This window comes from Nilaparvata lugens, chromosome X (assembly GCF_014356525.2).
Source record: "Nilaparvata lugens isolate BPH chromosome X, ASM1435652v1, whole genome shotgun sequence".
Lineage (NCBI taxonomy): Eukaryota > Metazoa > Arthropoda > Insecta > Hemiptera > Delphacidae > Nilaparvata > Nilaparvata lugens.
Window position 1 is genome coordinate 20,675,271 of NC_052518.1, and position 22,962 is coordinate 20,698,232.

The 22,962-nt window shown below is 32.6% G+C and overlaps 1 protein-coding gene across 1 annotated transcript in view; it reads right to left on the reverse strand.

The window, feature by feature from the left end:
* Positions 1–8,178: 8,178 nt before the first annotated feature.
* The window catches only part of LOC111049406 (histidine decarboxylase), a 28,301-nt gene continuing 13,517 nt past the window's right edge, over positions 8,179–22,962 (reverse strand). The window contains exons 4-11 of the mRNA XM_039442979.1: positions 22,774–22,887; positions 22,238–22,360; positions 21,735–21,869; positions 19,845–19,988; positions 11,672–11,738; positions 9,888–10,050; positions 9,478–9,548; positions 8,179–8,328 (exon numbers count right to left, since the gene is read on the reverse strand). Coding sequence (XP_039298913.1) covers positions 8,267–8,328; positions 9,478–9,548; positions 9,888–10,050; positions 11,672–11,738; positions 19,845–19,988; positions 21,735–21,869; positions 22,238–22,360; positions 22,774–22,887 — 879 coding nt within the window. The 3' untranslated portion in view covers positions 8,179–8,266. The remainder of the gene's footprint in view (positions 8,329–9,477; positions 9,549–9,887; positions 10,051–11,671; positions 11,739–19,844; positions 19,989–21,734; positions 21,870–22,237; positions 22,361–22,773; positions 22,888–22,962) is intronic.

Genomic DNA, 22,962 nt, shown 5'->3' on the forward strand with positions numbered 1-22,962 from the left:
GAGCCTGCATTTCGATCTCGAAACTGGCTTGAACGATGTATAAACGGACTCTTGAATTCAACTCATTTCGAGCAAAACGCATGCGAATGAAATCTTGAATCAAGCCCTCACGTTTGACAAAACGAGCTTGTTTTGATTTCGATTCAAGTTGATTTTGCTGATTGGGGTATTGTATACAAGAGTTCTTGGATTCCGATTTGAATAATTGATTGCTTAAAGATTTTCTTTCTTGTTTTAAGATAAGATAATATAAGATATCATTCTTATTCAAAACAGTACACTTTACAATATACAGTTGAAAATCTTCAGGTCTTAATAAGTAACAATAATAAGTCTTAATAAGTTCACAATAATAATCACAATAAAAAAGCACACATGGAAGACAGTTATGAAGACTAGAGTACTTACAAACTACGCTACCTTCTACCACCAAAATCCTTCACACTGTAGTAGGCTTTTGAAACAAGGAATTTATACACTCTACTCTTGAAAATTCTGATATCTGACAAGGACTGCAGCTCGGTAGGTAAATCATTAAACAACTTCGCTCCAATATGAGAGGGAATTTTCTCGTACGGCTGCAATCGGTGTTGACTCAAAGACAGTTTATTTCTCCCTCTGGTATTATAAGTGTGGATATCAGCAATTGTATTCAGATCAGATAAATGCTTGTGAGTGAAAATAAACAGTTTGAAGATATAAATCGATGGTAGCGTAAGTATATTTAAGTCAACAAAAGCCTGTTTACAAGAATCATTGGACATCAGCCCCGCCAAGTAGCGGATTGCTCTTTTTTGTGGTCTGAATATTTTTAGAAACTGTAGCTTTACTATGCTTCCCCACAACTCTATGCCATAAGCCACATGTGAATAGAACAGTGAAAAATATACCATTCTAGAATCTGAAGTTGGAGCAAGTCTCACAATGTTTCTGATAACAAATAAGCCTTTACTAACCTTGTCGATAATAAAATTTACATATGCTCATCCCATGCAAGTTTTGAATCAAATTTCAAACCAAGTAATTTTACATAATCTTTAATACTAATAAAATCGTTCCCTATGTACAACTGAGGTTAGAAAGCGTTATGTCTTCGGCTGAAATCAATGAGACTACTCTTCTTTGAATTAACTGTGAGGGAAACTGAGTTGAAAAATTGAACGACTCTATTGCATATCAAGTTACAATTAATCTCCATCTCATTCAAGTTTTTATGTGAAAAAATCAAAAATATGTCATCCGCATATAAGGTAAGTTTATTGAAAGGAACAAGTGAACAGATGTACTATGTACTATGTACCGGTACAGTATGAAGAGAAGTGGTCCCAGAATAGATCCCTGTGGTACTTCTTATGATATTCTGATTAGGTTTGAAGCTGTTTGTCCGTGACTACCATGAATTGAAACATACTGATACCGATCAGAAAGGTAAGACCTTATTAAATCATACACTTTTCCTCTTAAACCAAGTCCAGTTAATTTTTCCAAAAGCAACTCATGATCTACACACTCGAATGCTTTAGAGAGGTCGAGCTTATTACTCCACAAGTGTAGTTGCAACCTTCAATATCTTTTATTATATTTTCAAATACCTCGATGAGGGCTGTACTAGCAGTTGACCTGTTCTTTACAAATCCATGCTGGTTTGGTAAAATTAGATTATGTTCAGAGAGGTAAGATACAAGTCTATAATAAGAATTATCGTTTCAAAAATCTTTGAAAAAGCTGTCAATAACGAAATAGGTCTATAATTGTTAATGTCATGTTTACTGCCCTCTTTGAAAAGTGGAAGTACCTTGGCAATCTTCAAAATGTTGGGAAATACCCCGCTTTTGAGCATGGAGTTGATAATGGAAACGAGCGGCTGGACAACCGCCTCACGCAACAGTTCTTTAATACCCTCAACGGGATGTCATCATGTCCTGTGCTATTTTTTGGCTTGAAGTAATTGATTATACGTGAGATTTCCTCTTCATTTGTAGGTGTTAAAGTGATCAGGCGGCGAAACATGGGAGCTAGGAACGCTATCAGGAGTACTATTACATGAGTGTTGTGTTTTTCCATTTTCTCATTTATTCTTTGAGCAGTAGTTGCAAAGAATTTATTGAATTCAGCTGCAATTTCCTCTTGAATAGTCATAAGTACGTTCCCAATATCAAGAGCTAAAGATTATTTTCTTTCCAGTACATTTTTACCTCTGAATTGATTAATCACATTCCAACTAGTTCTAGATTTATTTGATGAATTTCTTATCATATCTCCATAGTAACGTTTTTTAGCTTCAGTAATTAGCTGATAGTAATGCTTTTTTATGTTTTTTGTTATTTCTATTAAAACTAGTCACTAGGACTAACCATTAATTTTGTTCTGTTATTTCTTATCCTAAATTAGTTTTTATTGCTAAAGTCTTCCAGTGAAGCCTACAGTTCCAATTTATAATTTCACTATACTTTAAATTATTTCACTACACTTTTATTCAATATACTTTTTTAACTCCACTAGCACTACACCAACTCGAAGGGCTTTGTTCTCTTCAACCTCCTAGTGAGTTCAGTGTTGTCTAGTAGTTGGATGACTTCGGTGTTGTCGTGTTGATGAAGACGTGACTCATGATGGGCTGCCAATCGTCTTATCTCACAGGTAACATAGGGGATGTGCAGATCTCGGTGCAAATCGCTGTTCCTTATGTACCAGGGCACATTCATCATGTTCCGCAGTACTTTGTTTTGGAATGTTTGAATCTGACTGATGTTAGAAGTTCTAGAGCAGCCCCAAAGCTGAATTCCATACAATTCCAGACAGGTTTTAGAATTTGTTTGTAAATCAATAACTTGTTGTCCAATGAGAGTTGTGATTGACGGCCCAACAGCCAATAGATTTTACTGTATTTGAGTCCTAGCTCGCTCCTTTTCATCTTTATATGCTCATTCCATTTCAACTTGGCATCAAGAGTCATTCCAAGGTATTTTGCTGTGTTGCTGTGTGGTACTACATTCCCATTCAGATTTATTCGAATCGGATCATTGATAATAAATTTTGTTTGTGAAGTTGATATGAATAGACTTCATCTCATTCAATCGAATTCTCCATTTTTTGGTCCATGCACTGAATATGTTGCTAGCATTCTGTAGTTTTGTGGCTGCTTCTTGTACTGTTTCCCCTTCTGCCAGTATTGCAGTATCATCAGCAAAAGTAGCTATTGTCACTGTATCCAATTCAGGAAGATCGCTTGTGTACAGCACATAAAGAACTGGTCCAAGAACACTACCCTGTGGAACTCCTGCCCTTATTTCCTTCAATTTGGAGACGTCGTCACCTTGTTTTACTCTGAATAATCTGTTGTTGATGTATGATTTTAAAAGTTTTACAAGTTGAGTGGGGAGAATTTTATGAAGTTTGATGATCAGTCCTTCATGCCACACTTTGTCAAATGCCTGTGCCACATCAAGGAAGATTGCTGAACATATCGATTTTTTCTCTAATGACTTTTCTATTATATTGGTAATTCTATGTACTTGGTCCAGGGTTGAGTGCTTCTGCCTGAAACCAAATTGATAGGCTGGTATCAGATTCCTGCTACTTATGATGGGAGTCAATCTCTTCATTAGCAATTTCTCAAAAAACTTTGAAATTACAGGTAGAAGAGATATTGGGCGGTATGATTTTGCTTCTTGAGGACATTCCCCAGGCTTTTGCAACATAATAACTTCTGCCACCTTCCAAATTGTAGGAAAATGCTGTAATCGGAGTGATGCATTGAATAAGTATGTTAGCATGACAATACCTTTCCTTGGAAGTTTCTTCAAGATTTACCCTGTACTCAGATCAAACCCAGGTGCTTTTTTGTATTCAGATTATTTTTTATTTTACAGATGGAATTAAATAGAGAATGCATTTATTCAAATGCTGATTATTATTTAACGAAAATCCTAAATAAATGCTGCAAATCACCCCGAAGACCTCTGCTACTGCAGACATTGACAACAGGGTTAACAGCTAGATGGAAATTCGATGAGAACTACTATCCAAAAATTAGTTGCCAGCCCGGGAATCGAACCCGGTACCTCCCAATTGCTAGTCAGGAATGCTTGCCCTTACACCAAACTGACAATCTCTGGATAGTAGCGCTCATTGCACCAAGCCTGATTGACTCTATTCCAACTACAGTTAGCTGTATTTCATTACTTTGAATACTGAAGTCTTCATAGTATTTAATACTCTCCTTCACTATTACAGCACTTGTGGAAGATTTTGAGGATGAATAGTTTCGTAAACATTATATCCATTGATTTTGAAGTGAGTCTGGTCAGTTGAATGGGTTTCAGAGTTAAGGCACACATCTATATTTTGGGTCTTTAGAAATATTTCTATTTCTTGTTTTCTATTATTATTGATATTATTTATTCCATTGGCATTCCAGGTAGCAATCCTAATATCTTGTTGGCTTGTAATATTCATTTTTTAGTTTTCTTCTCGATACTCTTACTCTTCCCTTCCAAGCTGTCAAGTCGTCCAGAAAGAATATTTAAACTGTTCAAAATTTCCTGCAAAACCTTATTGACTTCAACTGGTTGTTGTTGTTGCTTTGATTGGCTCTCCTGTTGTAGGCTTGGAGTGAGTTTCGTTACTTGGGAATAGGATATTTCTCCAGTGTACTTTTTTGAAGTGAAGTTTCTCTGTTTAGTTGTATGTGGTCTTTGCTACTTCTTTTAACTATGTTTTCTTTTTCAGTTCTTCTTCTCTGAAGCTCTTTAGCGATGAGAGAGCCTCTGTAGTTAGCTGGGTGAGCCTCAGCACAATTGAAACATTTGGTTGGGGTTTCTTTAGCCTTGGTACACGAAATAGTAAACGAAAACAGTGTTTTCCAGCACACTTCACACACACAGGTTCATGTTGACAGTATGTGTAAGACCAAACTGCTGACAACGATTACACTGTGTAATCATTTTATTACTTCTAATTGATTCAATTTTCACTTTCATATAGCAAATATGTTTACTTTCAAATATTTTTTTGTATCTTCAGTATTCTTGAATGTTACATGAACATTGGAAGTCTGATAATGTGTTCTTTTCCATCCTTTTTCACTTTTTTCATTTTGTTGACAGCACTGATTATTTGAAAGCCTCTGCTTAGAAGATCGTTCTTTATATCCTCGACTGGATCGCATGATGGATGAAGCTCTTTAGCCATGACACGAATTGGACGAGTTTGTTTGTTTTCGCACGTGTGCCATTCATATTTAGCTTCATTTAACATCTTAGTTAAATCTCTGTATTCTTGTTCAGTTTCAACATTCAATTACTGTCAACGTCAACAGTTCCCCGGAATCGTTTCTAAAAACGAACCAACTGAAAACTGCAACAGAGCATTTGCTCAATTTTAGCTGGTTGTTGTTCATCATGTTGGCACTGAAATTGAGATTTTTCGATTTCAATGCTTCTTTAATCTTCGAATACTCTTGAACATTGCTCGGTTGAACATTGCTTGAACAAAACTCGGTTTTATACTTGTAGACTCAGTTGCAGGCCTTATTTTTCTGGTGAGTCACGGATTTTTCTCTTCTTTTGTTTAGGAAGAATCCATGCAGTCTCTGATGTCACCATTTTCTCTTCTTCCTCCCAATTCGGTGGTGAATAACTTTTATTGCTACTTATAGACGATGCTGGTAGCATTGTATTTGAAGCTGATGATTGAAGCTTCTGTTTCGTTGAAGATGCTGAAGAAAACATCTCTTTCAGCTGGTTGATCTCCAACCGTGCTCTCTCCAACTCCTTTTCCAGCTTATTCATTCTTTCTCTCTCTTCACTCTGTTGACAAGTGACTTCTTTCCATGCGTTGTACAAAAACTGCTCTGTTGCAGTTTTCAGTTGGTTCGTTTTTAGAAACGATTCCGGGGAACTGTTGACGTTGACAGTCATTGACGCTGAATCAACGCTCTTAGCCAGTGTAAGTTGACTCATCGTGTCGTAATCGGTTTCCTCCTCCTCTTCGAACTCTGGCACGAGGAAGGTTGGCAATCTTTTGGGAATCGACATTCCTCACATTCTTTACATTCCTTAGCCAGACTAGATGATAATTCAGCACTGAACTGATTTTTTGGCGCAGGGCACTGAACTCGCGCACAACAATTAAAACACTGAACTCAGCACTTTAACTATTGTATACACTATTTCAACTATTCTCACTAAAACAAAAACTACGTCTGCTCGCTACGACTGCTCGATCGATACTCATGTTTTTAATGAGGCATAAATTGAAATTGGGAATAGTATGCGCATTTCCCGTTGCAAATTTAAGTAAAAGTCTAATTTGCATAATTTCTTGTGTTATCCAATGAGCACTACGCGACTTCCTAACTGAGGATAAAGCTTTGGTCATTACAGGGCAATGAATATTGTAGTAGTGGAAGAAGGTGCAATGAATAACGCATATTTTCTGTTTCTGTCCTTTTCCTCGGTAATGAAATTCCAATTCCATACAGACAATGTTGCTCTCAAATTGGCCAGATACTTCACTACGGAACACTACACTATAATAATTACGGAAGGTATGGTGCTGGTAACTTTTTTTGGTTGGCTCATATGAAAACATTTTGTTATATGCAATTCAATGGACTGGGCTGTATGATCAGAAAGCCAATAATCTATGACGTTAATATTCTTATTTATTAATGTAGAGCTGGTGATTAAATTATCTATAGCCGTTTTACTGATTACTGTTATCCAAGTGGGAACTCTGATGTTATATTCCAAATTGAATTGATCCAATATATTCAAAAAAGCTCTACGTTGAAAAGAGTCAACCAAAAAATCAACATTAAAATCTCCTGCACATATTAATTTAGTCCCAATATTGATCGAAAGATTTTTTAAAACATTAACAAAAATTGTTAAAAAACAAATGTATGTTACCATTAGCAGGCCGGTCAACAAATATAGTGAGGTCCACGTTATAATGACAGTATTTGATCAACTTTGGTTTTGCTATCCTTGTCTATCATTCGACATAGCCGGTGGTACTATCCTTTTCTAGGTCCACAACGATGCCAATTATGTTTTTGCCAGTGTAGAAATATAATTAATTAATGCAGAGAATCGGCATCGCTATTCTTCTATCTTTATCCTCTGACATTATAACGTGGACCTCACTATAGAAGCACGTATGATTCTTTATTCATATTAAATTTACAACATGCTAGTTCGATGCAACCCTCCTCACAGGGATCACTCACATTTAGCTCAGCAATATTTCAAAACTGTTTATTGCAGATTATTTTGTGAAAAATTGCAACACCACCCATGCCCTTATTAACTCTACAATAACAATCAATGAGATGCACATTTTCTTTATTGATACAACCCAGTTCATTATTTTTTAGGCCATGCTCAGTCAGTATGAGAAAGTGTGGTTTTCCAAGTCAATGAATATTTCCAATCTATCTATTTTATTGCTCAACGAACGTATGTTTTGGTAAACAATCTTGACCATCAGAGAAGCTGACATTGATTTAGACCGAAATTGATTGATGCGAGTACTACTACCAGTTTAACCATTTTGACTAGGCCTTGTTTGGTACTGTGTTTGTATAGTGATTAATATTGAATTCTGCTGGGTTTACTTTAGTTGTAGTGTAGTGTTTTGATGTTTGTGTTTATATTTGTATAGGCACCGTAAATACGTTCAATTACATTAACTTACATCCTTCTGACTTGTATAATGTCTAGTATCAGTTTTTAATTTGTCTATTGCCAATGTTGCTTAATGAAAATGAAAATTTATTTATTTATTTACTTGAGAAATGAAACAGCGAATTTCTCATTAGTGCTCATCACTACTCTTACTGCTTTTGTTAAATTAATATGTACACTTATTAACTGCACTATACACGCTAGATTCCATTCAATCACCGCTCTGCTTATAATTTATCAAAGGCTTGCCCTATATCAAGGAAAGCTGCTTGAAAAACTTTTCTCTCTGCTAGACACTTCTCTATTCTCTTGGTCTATTTTTCAAAATAAAACAATAAATTGATCATTTAATTTAGAACCATTCGATTGAGAGCGTGATGTATGTGCCAAGTGATTTTCCTAAAAGTAGCATTTTATACAGTGCAATCATAAACTTGGTATTTTTAATACTTTGTTTTATCTTTCAAAAGTACACTACTTTTGTGTTTGTGTATTGAAGTACTTGAGTGCTATATATTATATTACAATTGCTCTGCAATTATCAGTAGCGCAGAAAAGCCAAATGAAGTATGTAGTCAGGTGAAATGTAAAAAATTTTGCATTCCATGAATACATACCATATAATCAATCGCCAGACCTGTGCAGTATATAGAATACAATATTTTAGTAGAATTCACATAATCGGAGATATCTATCACGAGACAACTTTGCATAAAAACACATTCGATGAGAAATAATTTATGAAACAATGAATAAGGTTAAATTATGAACTGATTAATTTCACTAATCGACTTTTATAAGTTTTTCTCCCATCTCCAATCAATATTCTACAAAGGCTAAACACTATATTTCCTAGGAATTCATCAAGAAAGCAAACTTTATTGGTTTTCAAGGAAAAATGTCCAAAATAAAATATTATTCTTGTCTTAATAAATTAAATTGAAAAATAATAATTAATTTACTTGTAGATGCAAAATTGATATTTAAATTGAAGATAAGATTGTTTTTTCAATGAATAGATGGAAATTGATGAGAAATTGCATTTATTCAAATGCTAATCGATAAATAGTTATTATTGAACGAAAATACAAAGTTTAATACTGTAAACCAACCCGAAGACTTCTGCTACTGCAAATATTGCCAACAGGAATAACAGCTAGATGATAATAATTATTATTAGATTATTAATTATTTTTAGATAGTAGATCTCATCAAATTTCCATCTAGCTGTTATCCCTGTTGTCAATATTTGCAGTAGTAGCAGTCATCGGGGTGGTTTACTACATTTAACTTTGGATTTTCGTTTGATGATTTTTTTTATCTAGAATATCTATGAAGAATTAATATAAGACGAATTTCAATACCAATATTGCATAATAATTGTAACCTATTACAAATAATAATCATTAATTTACAATTGATGGAATTAATTGATTCCAACCTTAATTTCCAACATTCATTCAATGATAGTTGATATTATCTATCTATAGTCTAATATAATAGATGAAAAAAGAATTGGTTTATACATGTACGGGATAGGAAATTCATGAATAACGCATCATCATGTCTTAACTACTGGACTGATTAACTTGAAATTTTGCATATAGATTCTTAATTTACCGAGGATGGTTATAGACCTATTTTCAGTTCTTCAAGATATCGGTATCGTCAAGTTTCCAGTTTGTCAAGTTTTAAAATAGACTCTTGCGGAGCACGTGTTACCTGCTAGTCTTTGAATAAATATGATCATCAAGTAGATTGGAATTTGATAAATAATGTTATGTACCTGAGTTCTCGTGTTGTAAATAAAGAGGCTCCACATTAAATGTACGATGCAACGATCCACTGTTTTTCACCCTGTAATATCAAATCAACAACGATTACAAGTCCATATTTAGTATATTTATGAATTAAATATTAATTAACCTTGGATGTTGTGAGTTGTAAGTCACACATAAACATACTATGAGTTGACAAAATTTTCACTTCCAAGTCATATTGAGAAATTGTAAAAGACAATCAACTAATTTAGACATTGGAGTTTAATTTTTTACAGAATCTAATATAGACATTAGAGTTTAGTTTTTACTGGAATTGCAGCTCAATTTTGTAATGTCTCATTATTGAAAACAAAATCATGTCAAAAAATTATCATCATTTTAAAAACAAATAGATTAACAAGAATAAAATTCTCACCACATAGCCGTACAATCGAAATGAACCATCATCCATTTGCTAGGATTGAATGCAATTGAATCAGCATAATGTACACCATTCAACCATTTTCGAAATTCTGGACAAATAAAGGCAGTGCCAGCATAAGCTGCATCCACATGAAGCCATAATCTTTCTTTTTCACCTGAAATAATTATTAATTTTTTTAATAAGTCAAAATTATGCTTACTGAAATATTAAGTTTTAATATTTTCACATTATGATTAATGATTATTCTCTTTAATCGACTCTTACCTGCAGAAAACATAAATCAATTTTATGCAGCAGAAAAATTTCAATCCAACATTATAAATAAGTTACTATCCGACAATCTTCTAGATTCCATAAACAATTTCAAAAAACTCTATCCTTTTCCTATATCACATTCACTTATTCTTAAGAGTTTCTATAATATAATAATCTATTGTAAGCTATTGCACAAAAACTTTTATTTATATCAATCAACTCATATTTCAGAAGTTTTTTTAAATTGATTATTTTATTACAAGAAATACCAAAAAATGGAAGATTTTTTGAACAGTGAATATTTACAAACCCTATCAATAAAATAAATTTTTCTGCACATCAACTAGTAACAAAGTTAAATAGATTGTAGTAATAGTAACAAGTACCGTATAATATAAATACAGTAGTTCTATTGGATGAAATTACAAATACAATAAAGGAATTCGATGCCTACATATACCAGTGAGAAATATTCCATCATGACAAGGAAAGTGGTGTGAGTGTGCCACACCAGATCTCTTTATTCTCATGATCGAGCAATGTGGTATAGTAATTAAATGATTTAATCATTCAATAAATTTTATTTTTTCAGCAACAAGCAAACAAGTACAAGATTTTACATGCGTACGATTTCAAGCCGAATACTAAAAGCAGCTTTGCATGCCCGTGCTATACTCCTAACTGGACAGAAGGCCTACGGTTCTTAATATTTGATTTGGTTTGAGGATTCTGGCCCAAGGATAGATAGTCTCCAGAAATTTCTTCTCTCAAGTTGAAATCTAGATTTTTTGGCTCTAAAATGATAATAATAATTATTATGTATTATTATAGGCTCTCATAAGTACCGGTGCGGTAGTAACTTTATATAATCATAAAGATATAAAATGAAAAAGCCATTATCGATATTGAAACTATTTTTTGGCCGACATCTTTTTTTAGTCTACTGCTATTATAATAACTTAATGCATCCTCTTGTATTCAAATATTAAAAGTAAGGTTCTTACATAGGTACTAGAGAAGATGAAAAATATATTATAACAATGAAGTACTATCAAGAAAGACATTTTCATATTGAAAGCTTCTATACAATAATACAAATGAAAATGTGATTTTTTGAAGGGCATCACTTATAAAACATACGATTTTTATATTATTATCATCAATAATTATTCTATATTTAGTATAATTTTAATGATGTATTTGTATATTCATAATACAATAAATGAATTATTGTATTAATATATTCTATTCAAGTTATTATTTTTTTGAATGGTCATTTTCGTTAATTTAAATATTTTTTGCTTGGTAACAGAATAACATTTGAAATATTTAAAAATCTCTTCATAAAAAACAAAGTACATAATATTTTTATTTTTTCCATGGGATAAAATGTAACAAGTTTTAATCATTCATGTTTCTGTTGGCCTTTCATAAAAATCACATTGAATTCAATCCCTAATTCAACAAGTACGCATTATAAACATCCTCAATTATTCGATATTCGGAGTTGTTCTACTCACAAATGGGTCCCAATTCTTGCAGATTGTCAAAAGCACAAGCCCCAGTGGTTCCCAAGGTGGCACAAAGCTGCAACGTAATGAAACTGGTCATTATATTTCCAAATCTTTAAAGGTTTTTAGATAAGAGTGTTACTACAAAAGAAATGTAAGATTGAATACTGCATTTTTTATATAAATAGAATCAAATTATAATTATCAACTTCATCATCATCATCAATTAACCAATTGGAAATTGATTAAACATATAGTTAAGATATTCGACTTCAGTAACAATACTTCTTTAAAATATAATAAATATTTTTTATTTCCCTTGAGGAAAAGCAGTCAGTTCAAGTTCGTTTGGAAGGCAACGATTGTGAAGGGAGTATACCAGGGCAGCAGATAGAATAGAGAAAGAGAGTTAGAGAGAGTGAGTGAGTGAGAGTGAAAATGAGTGAGAGAGCTGTTTCAACTCAATGGATGTGACTCACTGTGACTGGATCAAAAACAGTTCATCATCATTGTCTATACAGAGTACTGACCGGCAACGGTCACAGTTATCATAGAGTTATTCGAAAGTATTATGTGTTCCCGGTATTGCGACCGAGTATTGATTGGCTGACTGCGTGCCTGCAAGATTCAACTCGCATCATAAAATAGTATTTTGTTCTAAACAAATCTAAAGTAAAGTAAACTAAATTAGAATGAAATTAATGATTTAGCTTACCTGGAACTACTAGAATTTTTTTTTACAATTCTGAATACAATCACAAATCCCAGTATTTGTATTGAATGAGGGAATTTGAATTCAAAAGTTACTTAAGGTTAGGTTCAGCTGAGTTATGTTTGTTAATGTTTCAAAGGTAAAAGGGTCGGGGTTAGGTTTCTACTTTCAAATAGTAATATACTGGTTTTGTTTGAAATATTTTAATAATTCAAGATATTAAACACAAAGAATTTGCTATAATCAGAAATTTCAAATCATGCATTTTCTTATTGGAGTTGACAAACCGTTCATTTACTCACCTAAAGGCCTAAGATAACTTACTTCAGAAAGTATGTATGTACCATATATATTGACAATTCATTATATATTTATTTTTGTACATAATAAAAGGGTGCTACAGGCATTATGTTTCATGAATTTATTTTTATGGAATTCATTTATTGCTAAGGCCTAACATTTATTTATGTTTTATAGAGTTTATGTCATTGTTTATACTGTAATAAAATGTGATTCCACACAGCTGTCAGTAGTTGTTCTTTAATAATATTACAACCACAATAGCAAACTTCAAGAAATAGGAATTTACAAAAATAATATAAAAAATACAGAAAATATTTATCATCTATTTTTCTTGATAATGATTAATTACAATCTTGTATAACACATTTTTCATAGAATATTATAATATATTTTATACTATAATTTCCAATGATACTCCTTCAATTGATTGAATAGAATAAAAATAATCATGATAAAGTATTGATTGTTATGTGACTGAGTTATTACCCCATCCATTATATTGAATGAAATGATATATTATTATTGGAATAATAATTTCGTTATCAATCGGAATGACGTTCCTTTTTTGAATAAGTTATAAACGATTATAGTGTGTTCATTGCCAGTATCACCTCCAGTCACACAGTGCTCGGTAACTGTCATCACAAACAACGTTACATTCAACGTTACATTTGAATAACTGTTACCTGTGCATACGTCACACATGCTGTGTTGAGGCAAAGGACCGCGACTGAATCATTTTATGCCGAACTTTAGCTACCAGGGCAGCAGAGGAAAATAGCAGTTTCTACAACTCAAGTGAGAATGATTCGGCAGCTCATAGCTTCTTCTGACGTGACGCCCATTTGAACTCTGTTAGCCTGGTAGCATGAATCACTGAGTGAGTGCTGTTTCCGGATTCCGGCATAAAAAACACATTCCTGCTCTCTCCTCCTCCTCTGTCTGCTTTCAACATTTTTTTACTTCGTTTCTGATTTTCATTTTCCATGTCAGATCTCCAATATATTATTCTGTTTCAATAATTGAAAAAAATTTATTGACGTTCTTTCTTTCTTTCTTCATCTATTTTAGAAAATTAAATTAAAAATTAACAAAATTATTCTAAAATTAAAAAAAATATTAGAAATTAAGAATAGTCGAAAAAAAGGTAAGCGCGTATTATTAGAGTGGGATCTGTTCTGAAATTTCTATGGAATTGATTCTAATTAGTTAGTTGGTTAGTTGGTAATGTGTTCATTAGTTGGCAGTGGTTCTCGTATTTAATTTTTCAATTCTCTTTAGAAAAACACTTCAGAGGTGAAAAGTGTTTTTCTTGTGTTTTAGCGGACACTGATTGATTGATGATTGATTGATTTATATAATTAATTAAATTATTTTCATATTTATTACATGATGATTTTTAGAGGTAAAAATGATTTTTCTTCATTTCTTTTTTAATTGATGAATTTTATTTTTATTAACTTTAACATATTTGGATACTTGGAATTTACTGAATTTGTGAATAAATCAAATTCAAATATTATTTTTCATTTTATTTGACATAGAAGTGAATTTTGATTATTAAGTGTCATCTAAAAATAACCCGGGACACAGGAGTAGTAAAAATAATCATTTACCATCTATCTATCAATCTCATAAATCTTTGATAATGGACAGTTTCTTTCATTAGTTATAGAAAATTTTAAATTTAATTCATAGAAATTCATAGACATTCTCTAAAAGCATCGAGTTATTTATTATGCACATTATAAATCGCACAGATAAGGTACCGGTACAGGTAATGAGCGCCATATAATAATAATAATAATAATAATAATAATAATAATAATAATAATTTAAAATAATAATAATAATAATGTGCACATGACTGAGGCATGTGCTGGACCTGTATAAAAGTGAGCCCAGGAATTGTGAACTTCTTCTTGTCTGGTGTGATGACTCAGTGGAGGACCACACTGGGATGGGGTAGTGAATCATACAGAACACAAGGTGTCCCAATCAGGCGAGGCATATTCCATGGGGACAGTTTGAGCCCCCTGTGGTTCTGTATGGCTCTAAACCCATTGAGTAGAATGCTCTGTGACTCAGGCTATGAGTATGTGCTTAAAAGAAATCCTCAGGTGAAGGTATCACATTCCTTATATATGGATGACCTGAAGGTTTATGCTGCCAACCAAGACCAGTTGAAAAATATGCTCAAGCTTGTTAAGAGCTTCAGTGATTCAATATGTATGGAATTCGGATTGGAAAAGTGTAAAGTGCTGCATGTGAAACGAGGCCAAATATCAGGAGAGGGTGATGGAGCTATACAGTTGACTGAGGAAGTGCTTATTCAGAGTTTAGGCAGGCCAGATGAATACAAGTATTTGGATCTTGCTCAGCTCTTATGCAGAGCTGATACTGTCGTAAGAAGAGAAATTCAAAGGAAGACTGTGCAAAGACTTGAGAAGGTATGCCGAACAGGGCTTAGCTCTAGGAATAAAATATCTGCTATAAATACCTGGGCAGTCCCTGTGGCCATGTATACATTTGGCATAGTCAAGTGGACAGATACAGTTTTGCAGGAGTTTGACAGAAAGGTAAGAACAACTTTGACAAAGAATAGACTTCATCACCCTTAGCTCAATCCAGAGGTGTTGCCTAGAGGTGTTGGTGTCTTACCTGCCTAGAGGTGTTGGTGGAAGAGGCCTCTTGAGTCTGGAGACTATGTGTCATCAACAGGAAGACAGACTGCGGAAATAATTCCAGAATGCAAACAGTGGTCTGCTAAAGGCCGTTTGTCTGGTAGACAGGGAAGGGAGTACAGCCCATTGCAGCTGGCACATGGAGTCCAACAGCTAACAGCCAGTTCAGTAGAAGAGAGGCTGGAAGCGTGGAAGCAGAAAGAGCTGCATGGAAGATTTGCTGCAGTACTTCATTCTGATTGTGTTGACAAAAAAGAATCAATTGAATGGTTGCAGACTAGTGGAATATTCGGTGAGACTGAAGGTTTCATGTTTGCCATTCAGGACCAGGTAATCAGTACTAGAACATACAAAAGATATGTGATGGGACTTACATTGGATAGTAGCTTCGGCTCTGCAGGAAAGCGATAGAATCGATACAGCATATTTGTGGTGGCTGCTCTGTACTAGCTGTACAAGTGGTTCATCAGGCATTGGTGAAAAGATATGAGTTGATAGCGACTGAGGTGCCCTATTACAAGTGTAAGCTAGAAATGGTCTTGAATGGTGAAAAAGGAAGACTTCTTTGGGATGCCAACTGACAGAGCAGTGGAGGCTAACAGGCCAGACATCGTCTTGTTTGACAGAAAGAATAAAGAGGCTTACATAATTAATGTGGCAGTGCCCCTTGATGAGAATCTTGTGAGTACCACTGCTGAAAAGAAAAGAAAATACCAGCCCCTGTCAGTTGAACTGAAAGATATGTATAAATTAAGGAAGGTGGTGATAATCCCTATAGTAGTGTCTGCCAATGGACTGGTCACAAAAGAATGGAGACAAGCAATGAAACAACTGCAGTTGGAGAACTGGCATATGAAATTATGCAGAAAGCAGCAGTTCTTGGTACAACTAATATTGTACGCAAGTTTCTAAGCCTCTGATCTGGAAAAGAGTGAATGAGTCTCTGCTTTGAATTGCAACTATTTAGTCTTGAGATCAGAATTGATCTCCGGCTACTTAGTTATTAAGACAAAAAATATTTTTCAATAATAATAATAATAATCATCATCATCATCATCGGTTACAATTTGATTTTTTTCCACAATGAAATAAATTGAAGGATAGACAGATGTATCGATCACTTCTCATGAGAATGATTCGGCAGCTCGTGGCTTCTTCTGACGTCACGCCCTTTTGAACTCTGTTAGCCTGGTAGCATGAATCACTGAGTGAGTGCTGTTGGTACGTACGAAAAATTCCCACACTCCATCGCGTTTTTTCCCTCTGCTTTCAACATTTTTCACTCCGTTTCTGATTTCCATTTTCCACGTCACATGAATAATTGAACAATTATTATTGACGCTCTTTCTATTTATTACAAATTAAGAATAGTCGAAAAAAAAGCAAGCGCGTATTATAGTGGAAGGAACTGATGAATTGTTCTGAAATTTCTATGGAATTGATTCTTGATGAGTAGTATCATAGCCACCTCTAATACCTCTAGAGGTGGCTATGGTAGTACTCCTAATTAGTTAGTAGTTGATTGGTAATTTGTTGGTTAGTTGGCAGTGGTTCTCGTATTAAATTTTCAATTCTTTTTAGAAGAACACACTTCAGAGGTGAAAAGAATGTTTTTTCTTGTGTTTCAGCGGACTGATTGATTATTATTATCAATTAATCTTTTCATATTTATTCCATTTGTTTTTTTCATTTTTTTATTCCATTTATTTAGGGGTAAAAATTATTTTTCTTCAACTTTTTTTTAAATTAATAAATTTCAGTTTAATTAACTTCAACATTTAGATACTTGGTATTTACCATACCAAGTGTATTTTACTTTAGTTTGTGAATAAATAAAATTCAAATACTATTTTTCATTTTCTATGACAAGAAGTGTATTTGATCATTAAGTGTCACCTGAACAATTATAAATACGTAAGGTGAAATAAAAAGATATTGTCAATTCCACCTTAATATGGAGAAATTCCACAACATCTCTGTGCCAAGTGCTAATTTTATAAATAGGTAATATCAGTAGGTAATGAAAAAATCTGAGACACAAAAGTAAGTAATTCAATGTATGAATAAATATCATTTACTATCAATCTCATAAATCTTTAGGCAAGGTTTAGCAAGTAAATCCACTTCCACCTCTAAACCACGTCAGTAGGGTAGTTTTAATTTTAAATTACTGAATGAATTATTGTACATAAAAATATATTCAAAGTGGACAGTTTCATTAGTTACAAAAAATTGAAATTGGATTCACAGAAATTGAAAGCATTGAGTTATTTATTATGCACATTATAATCGCACAGATAAGGTACCGGTAATAAGCTCCATGATCTAAGAACAACTGGTATGCTCCGTCAATATCACTTCATAATGGTTTGGAACCCACCTAAAACTAGGTCTATTCATGGCTCTTAATAATAATAATGATAATAATAATAATAATATTAATAATAATCCTTTCCTTTCCTTTTTCCTTTTCCCTTCGTCCTGGTACCCCCAGAAGAAGGGAGTTTATTATAGAAAATATAACAAACAAAAATGAAAAATACACTTATAAAAAGAAATCTCACAAACTAAACAAATGAAGAATAATAAAAAAAGAAAGAATGACAAAAGATTAGAAAATTCCTTTTCAGTGGAAAATTTTAAATATTATAAACCAGACGAAATATAAATTCTCCAAAACTTTCTAAAGAAGGTTTGACTGGAGGAGTAAAGTTTTACATTATATTAAAAAAAAACATAGAAATAGTACATTGATATAATCAATCAGTGATCCCAAAATTATAATAATAATAATAATAATAATAATAATAATAATAATAATAATAATAATAATAATAATAGTAATAATAATAATAATAGTAATAATAATAATAATATCATCATCATTGGTTACAATTTAATTTTATTTCCACAATTAAATTAAATGGATCAGACAGATGTATCGATCATAGTTTCTCATATAGGAGGTGATATGTGTATTACTCACACACGCACAAAGGGAACATCATCTTCAGCAAAGAAATGCAGTCGGAAGAAAATAAATATTGTCCCAGATGGTGTGTACTAAATAATTTTCAAAGTCGAATCCGATCTTGAAGAAATAAACGATTGTTCTAAAAATCTTTTTTGTGTGACGTCTAGAAGAGTGCAGAGGAAGCTCCATCATCTTGCTGACAGATTGATCTGGTTATTGTGGGAATTGTCGGCATTCAACTGAAATAACGTTTAGATAAAGAAGAGGAAGAATGGAGCGCGCATCAGAAGATGGTCAGACGAGGAAGAAAGAAGGAAGAAGAGGACAGGAGAAGGAAAAAGGAGGAGAAGAAAAATAAGAAGAAGATGGAGAAAAAAAACAAAATTGAAGGAGGAAAAGAAAATGAGATGTGGGAGGTGAAAGAAAAGGATGAGAAGAAGAGAAAGAAGAAGACTGAGTCCTAATTGTCAATGAAGTCTGAAAAAGCTAGAGTTGCCACATGAGAAAGCATTGCGGACAGCTGTGAGCACTAGTAATTGGTCCCTAAGGGAGAAAACAATCCCTATATAAGCTGATTGTAGTGCTCGATTAATATCCCTTCGCAGCCCTGAGGGACCACCTTATTGGCCTAGGGGCCTGGCACTGACGTCTTTCCAATTCAACCATAATGATTCAGTTCTGAATAATTTGTTGAACATTTTGCAACCAACACAGTTTTGCAAATCCTGGATAATAATTTGTTGTGGAGCACATTTTTTACATTTCACAACCAAACACAGTTCTAAATACGGACAATAAAGTTGTTACAACCACATAATAATGGACTACAAATAAATAATGTAATGAACCATGAAACCATTTTTCAAAGCCTAAATTTTATTTAATGGTTCATCAGATTGATTGTCCTAGAAACCGAAAATTACTTGAATTGGCTCAAAATCAAACAGGAATCTCAAAATTCATTTAGCGCTACTTATTAGCTTTCCAATATTAGATTAGCTTACTATGCCTAGTTTACTTGAAAATTTATTTTTCAGAAAATTATTTATAGCATCAAAACATTGAAAAGGAGCCTTAAAATTTATTTAGCGCTATCTATGTTACTTTGTCAGTAAAAGTTTGGCTTTTATTTTTAATTATAAATTAATATGAAATATATTATTTCAATCAATACAGTGTCACACGTCCAGTTAAATGCCCATTTATTTTCAATTATAGCTTTCTCTTCTCGATTGGCTCTAATTCAAAATATATTAAACTTCTTTTCTGAAAATATTTATAGAATAATCAAGAACTCAAGTCTGATTTTGAGGTGATGAATGAATGTTCATTGCTGGATTGAGAAAATTCTCATTGGTCACATTTTGAAAATATTTATAAAAAATCAGTAAGATTCATTTTTAGATGATGAATGGTCATTGCCAGATTGATGTAAGAGACTGATTCAACATAAAAGTAGAAGAAAGTAATATAAAACTTATTCATACGAATATATAATTATCCACTTACGAAGAATGGAATGAGACCTTTGTTTCGGTCTTGTGCGATCGCTTCAACCAACTTATCTCCTCTCAAGGACAGGTTGTCATCAGATTCAATGTATCTCATCTTCACCAAGCCTATCAAGCCTGCCTTTTCTACTGAGCTGTGTGCCTAAATTTATAAAATAAAATAAATTTGATGCAATAAATGTTGCAATTAATTGTAAACAGCAATATTAATGATTTAATTCAAGTTCATCTGTATACAGAGTGGGTGAAAAGTCCGAGAACGGCTTAATATATAATACACAAAGGTAATTTAATGGTGGGTGTGATTGGGGGTCCTACTCAAATTGAAAAAACTACGTTGGTATGACTTAAAAAATCTGGTCCACCATCTTGGATCCGCCATTTTGAATGAAACTTTATTTTTTTTTAAATAGGAAGGTGGCCATGTGATACATGATTTCGATATGGAATTTTAAGAAAAAATGAATGGTGAAAAACGCACATCGATATCTCAAACCGTTTAGAAGATATTCTTATTATTAATAAATACCACTTATATATTTCATTTTCTGATTTGCATGGTATTGATTAACAATGTGGATATCTTCTAAACGGTTTGAGATATCTATGTGCGGTTTTCACCATTCAATTTTCTTAAAATTCCGTATAGAAATCATGTATCGCATGACCACCTTTCCATTTGAAAAAATAAAGTTACATTAGAAATGGCGGATCCAAGATGGCGGACCAGATTTGTATAGTCATAGTAAAGTAGTATTTTCAATTTGAATAGGATCCCCAATCATCACCCACCATCAAATTACTTTTGTGTATGAGATATTAGGCCGTTCTCGGACTTTTTCCTCTCCTTTCTGCTTTGAATAATATTGATTAATAATGTGAATATCTTCGAAACGGTTTGAGATATCTATGTGCGGTTTTTGCCAGTAATTTTCACTTGAAGGTCTGCATCGAAATCATGTATCATATGACCACCTTCGTATTTGAAAAAATAAAGTTGCATTCAATATGGCGGATCCAAGATGGTGGACCAGATTTTTTATGTCATAGTAAAGTAGTTTTTTTTTCAATTTGAGTGGGATCCCCAATCACACCCACTGTCAAATTACATTTGCGTATGAGATATTAAGCCGTTCTCGGACTTTTCACCCACTCTGTATGATGTAGTATGTTATTTTGAAGTTTCATGAAGTGTGTATGATAATTAATTACTCTTGGCACCTGATTTAATCAAATTTACAATTAACAAAGCAAACTACTAATTCTTGAAATTTTTATTTTGTTGTCTTTCAAAAATTCAACATAAGCTATAGCATTCAAGATAGAATTAATTACAGCCGTACATAAATTATTCTATAGAATTGGAGTGCATAATTATTATACTACACTTGAATTTTATTGAATCGTATATTCTTAAAATGTATGAATGCAGGGCTACTTTTCTTTTATAAAATAGAATATATAGTACCCTTTGAAATTAATAAAATAATAGAATAAGAATACAAATTATAACTGATATAATCAAATTTATTTCGATTTATTTTAAATATAATTGAATTCTTATTCTATTATTTTATTAATATCAAAATGTACTAAAATTTTATTCTATGAATCGTAAATATTGTACTTGTATAAGTTGTAGTATTATACTGAAGTATCGATGGAATATGATACTATGATGAATCGTAAATTGAATTTTTATTTGTTTAATAGAGCAACTGAAAAACTTAATTTCTCGTTAAAACGTAATAAAAGTACCTCTCTTTGTTTTGTAGAATAGAACTAAACGATTAGACTAGTATCGTTTGTGACTATTTATCTACTGAAAAAAATATAAAATAATTTTAAATTTATTAAATTTAATTTTCATAAATTCATCGAGGCTTACCTGATCTGAACAATATGCCACTAATCTACTGTTAATCTCAGCATCCTCCAAGTTGTAATCCAGTTCTTTATATCTATAGATAGCTTCTGTACGTCCAGCTAATAAGCAGATAAAGGTTGCCTCACTTGAAGTAGTCTGAAAAATTTAAATTAGTAGAAGATTGTTAAAAAAATGTAATGCCGAATAATAAATATGAATCTTCACAGTGTAATGTAGACTCATGAATCTTTCAAAATTATAATATTAAATAGATTATTTTTTTCAGGTTATGTAGGCTATTTCAAGTACTGTATGACTGTAGGTATTATACAGAGTAGGCTGAATCCTTTCAAATATTCAATCCATCTATTTTTTACATCATAACAAAATGAATGTGTTTATGGTCGAGATTCTCAAAGGTATTATTCTCTCATTATAAATAAAACAATATTATTGCATAGTATAAATAACATTTGTCATTTCATTAGAGAATTTGAAGATGTAATAATTATTTAAGATATTACCTGTATTACTCCACCACCAGGACTATCACTTCTAGTATGAAGAAATTCATCTGGCAGTCCAATCATTTTTCCCAGCCAATTCATAACGACCGTCTCAAGTTCGGTACAAGCGGGACTAGATGCCTGAAAAATGTATAAACTTGAAATTGGATAAATGAATCAAATCAGATCAAATCGACTTTAATTTGACAGGAGATTTTGAATATTTTTAGGAAAAATTTAGGAAAAGGTTTAGCTAGAGAAGCGAATTGGGTGAAAATTATAGAAGTTGATATTTCAAGTTAGAAATTAAAACTGACCCTGATTATTCAAAGACTTAGCTTTGAAATAATAAAACTTTAAAGTATTCATATTATGATTATTATTATATGGTGAATAAAACCAGTAGAAAGGTAGAAAAGGATAAGTTATTGAAGTGAAACACTGATTCACTATTTCTATAAACTGAGAGGTAAACTTTTTTTAGTTTCTCCAGAACAAGAAAAAATGTACCATAATAATTAATTCGATTTCAAATTGAAGTTTTTGAAACTTACCCAAGTGAATCCGAGGCAATTGATGGCATCGGCTAACATGTCTCCGAGCAGAGAGGGAAACGAATTCAAAGCCGGAAAATAAGCATGCATATATGGACTTTGCCAATGTGTTACCTGAAAAATATTACATATTATTTCCAACATGTTGTTATAGTAAATGATGATTGCATTCTTCGCATTAAATGTTTT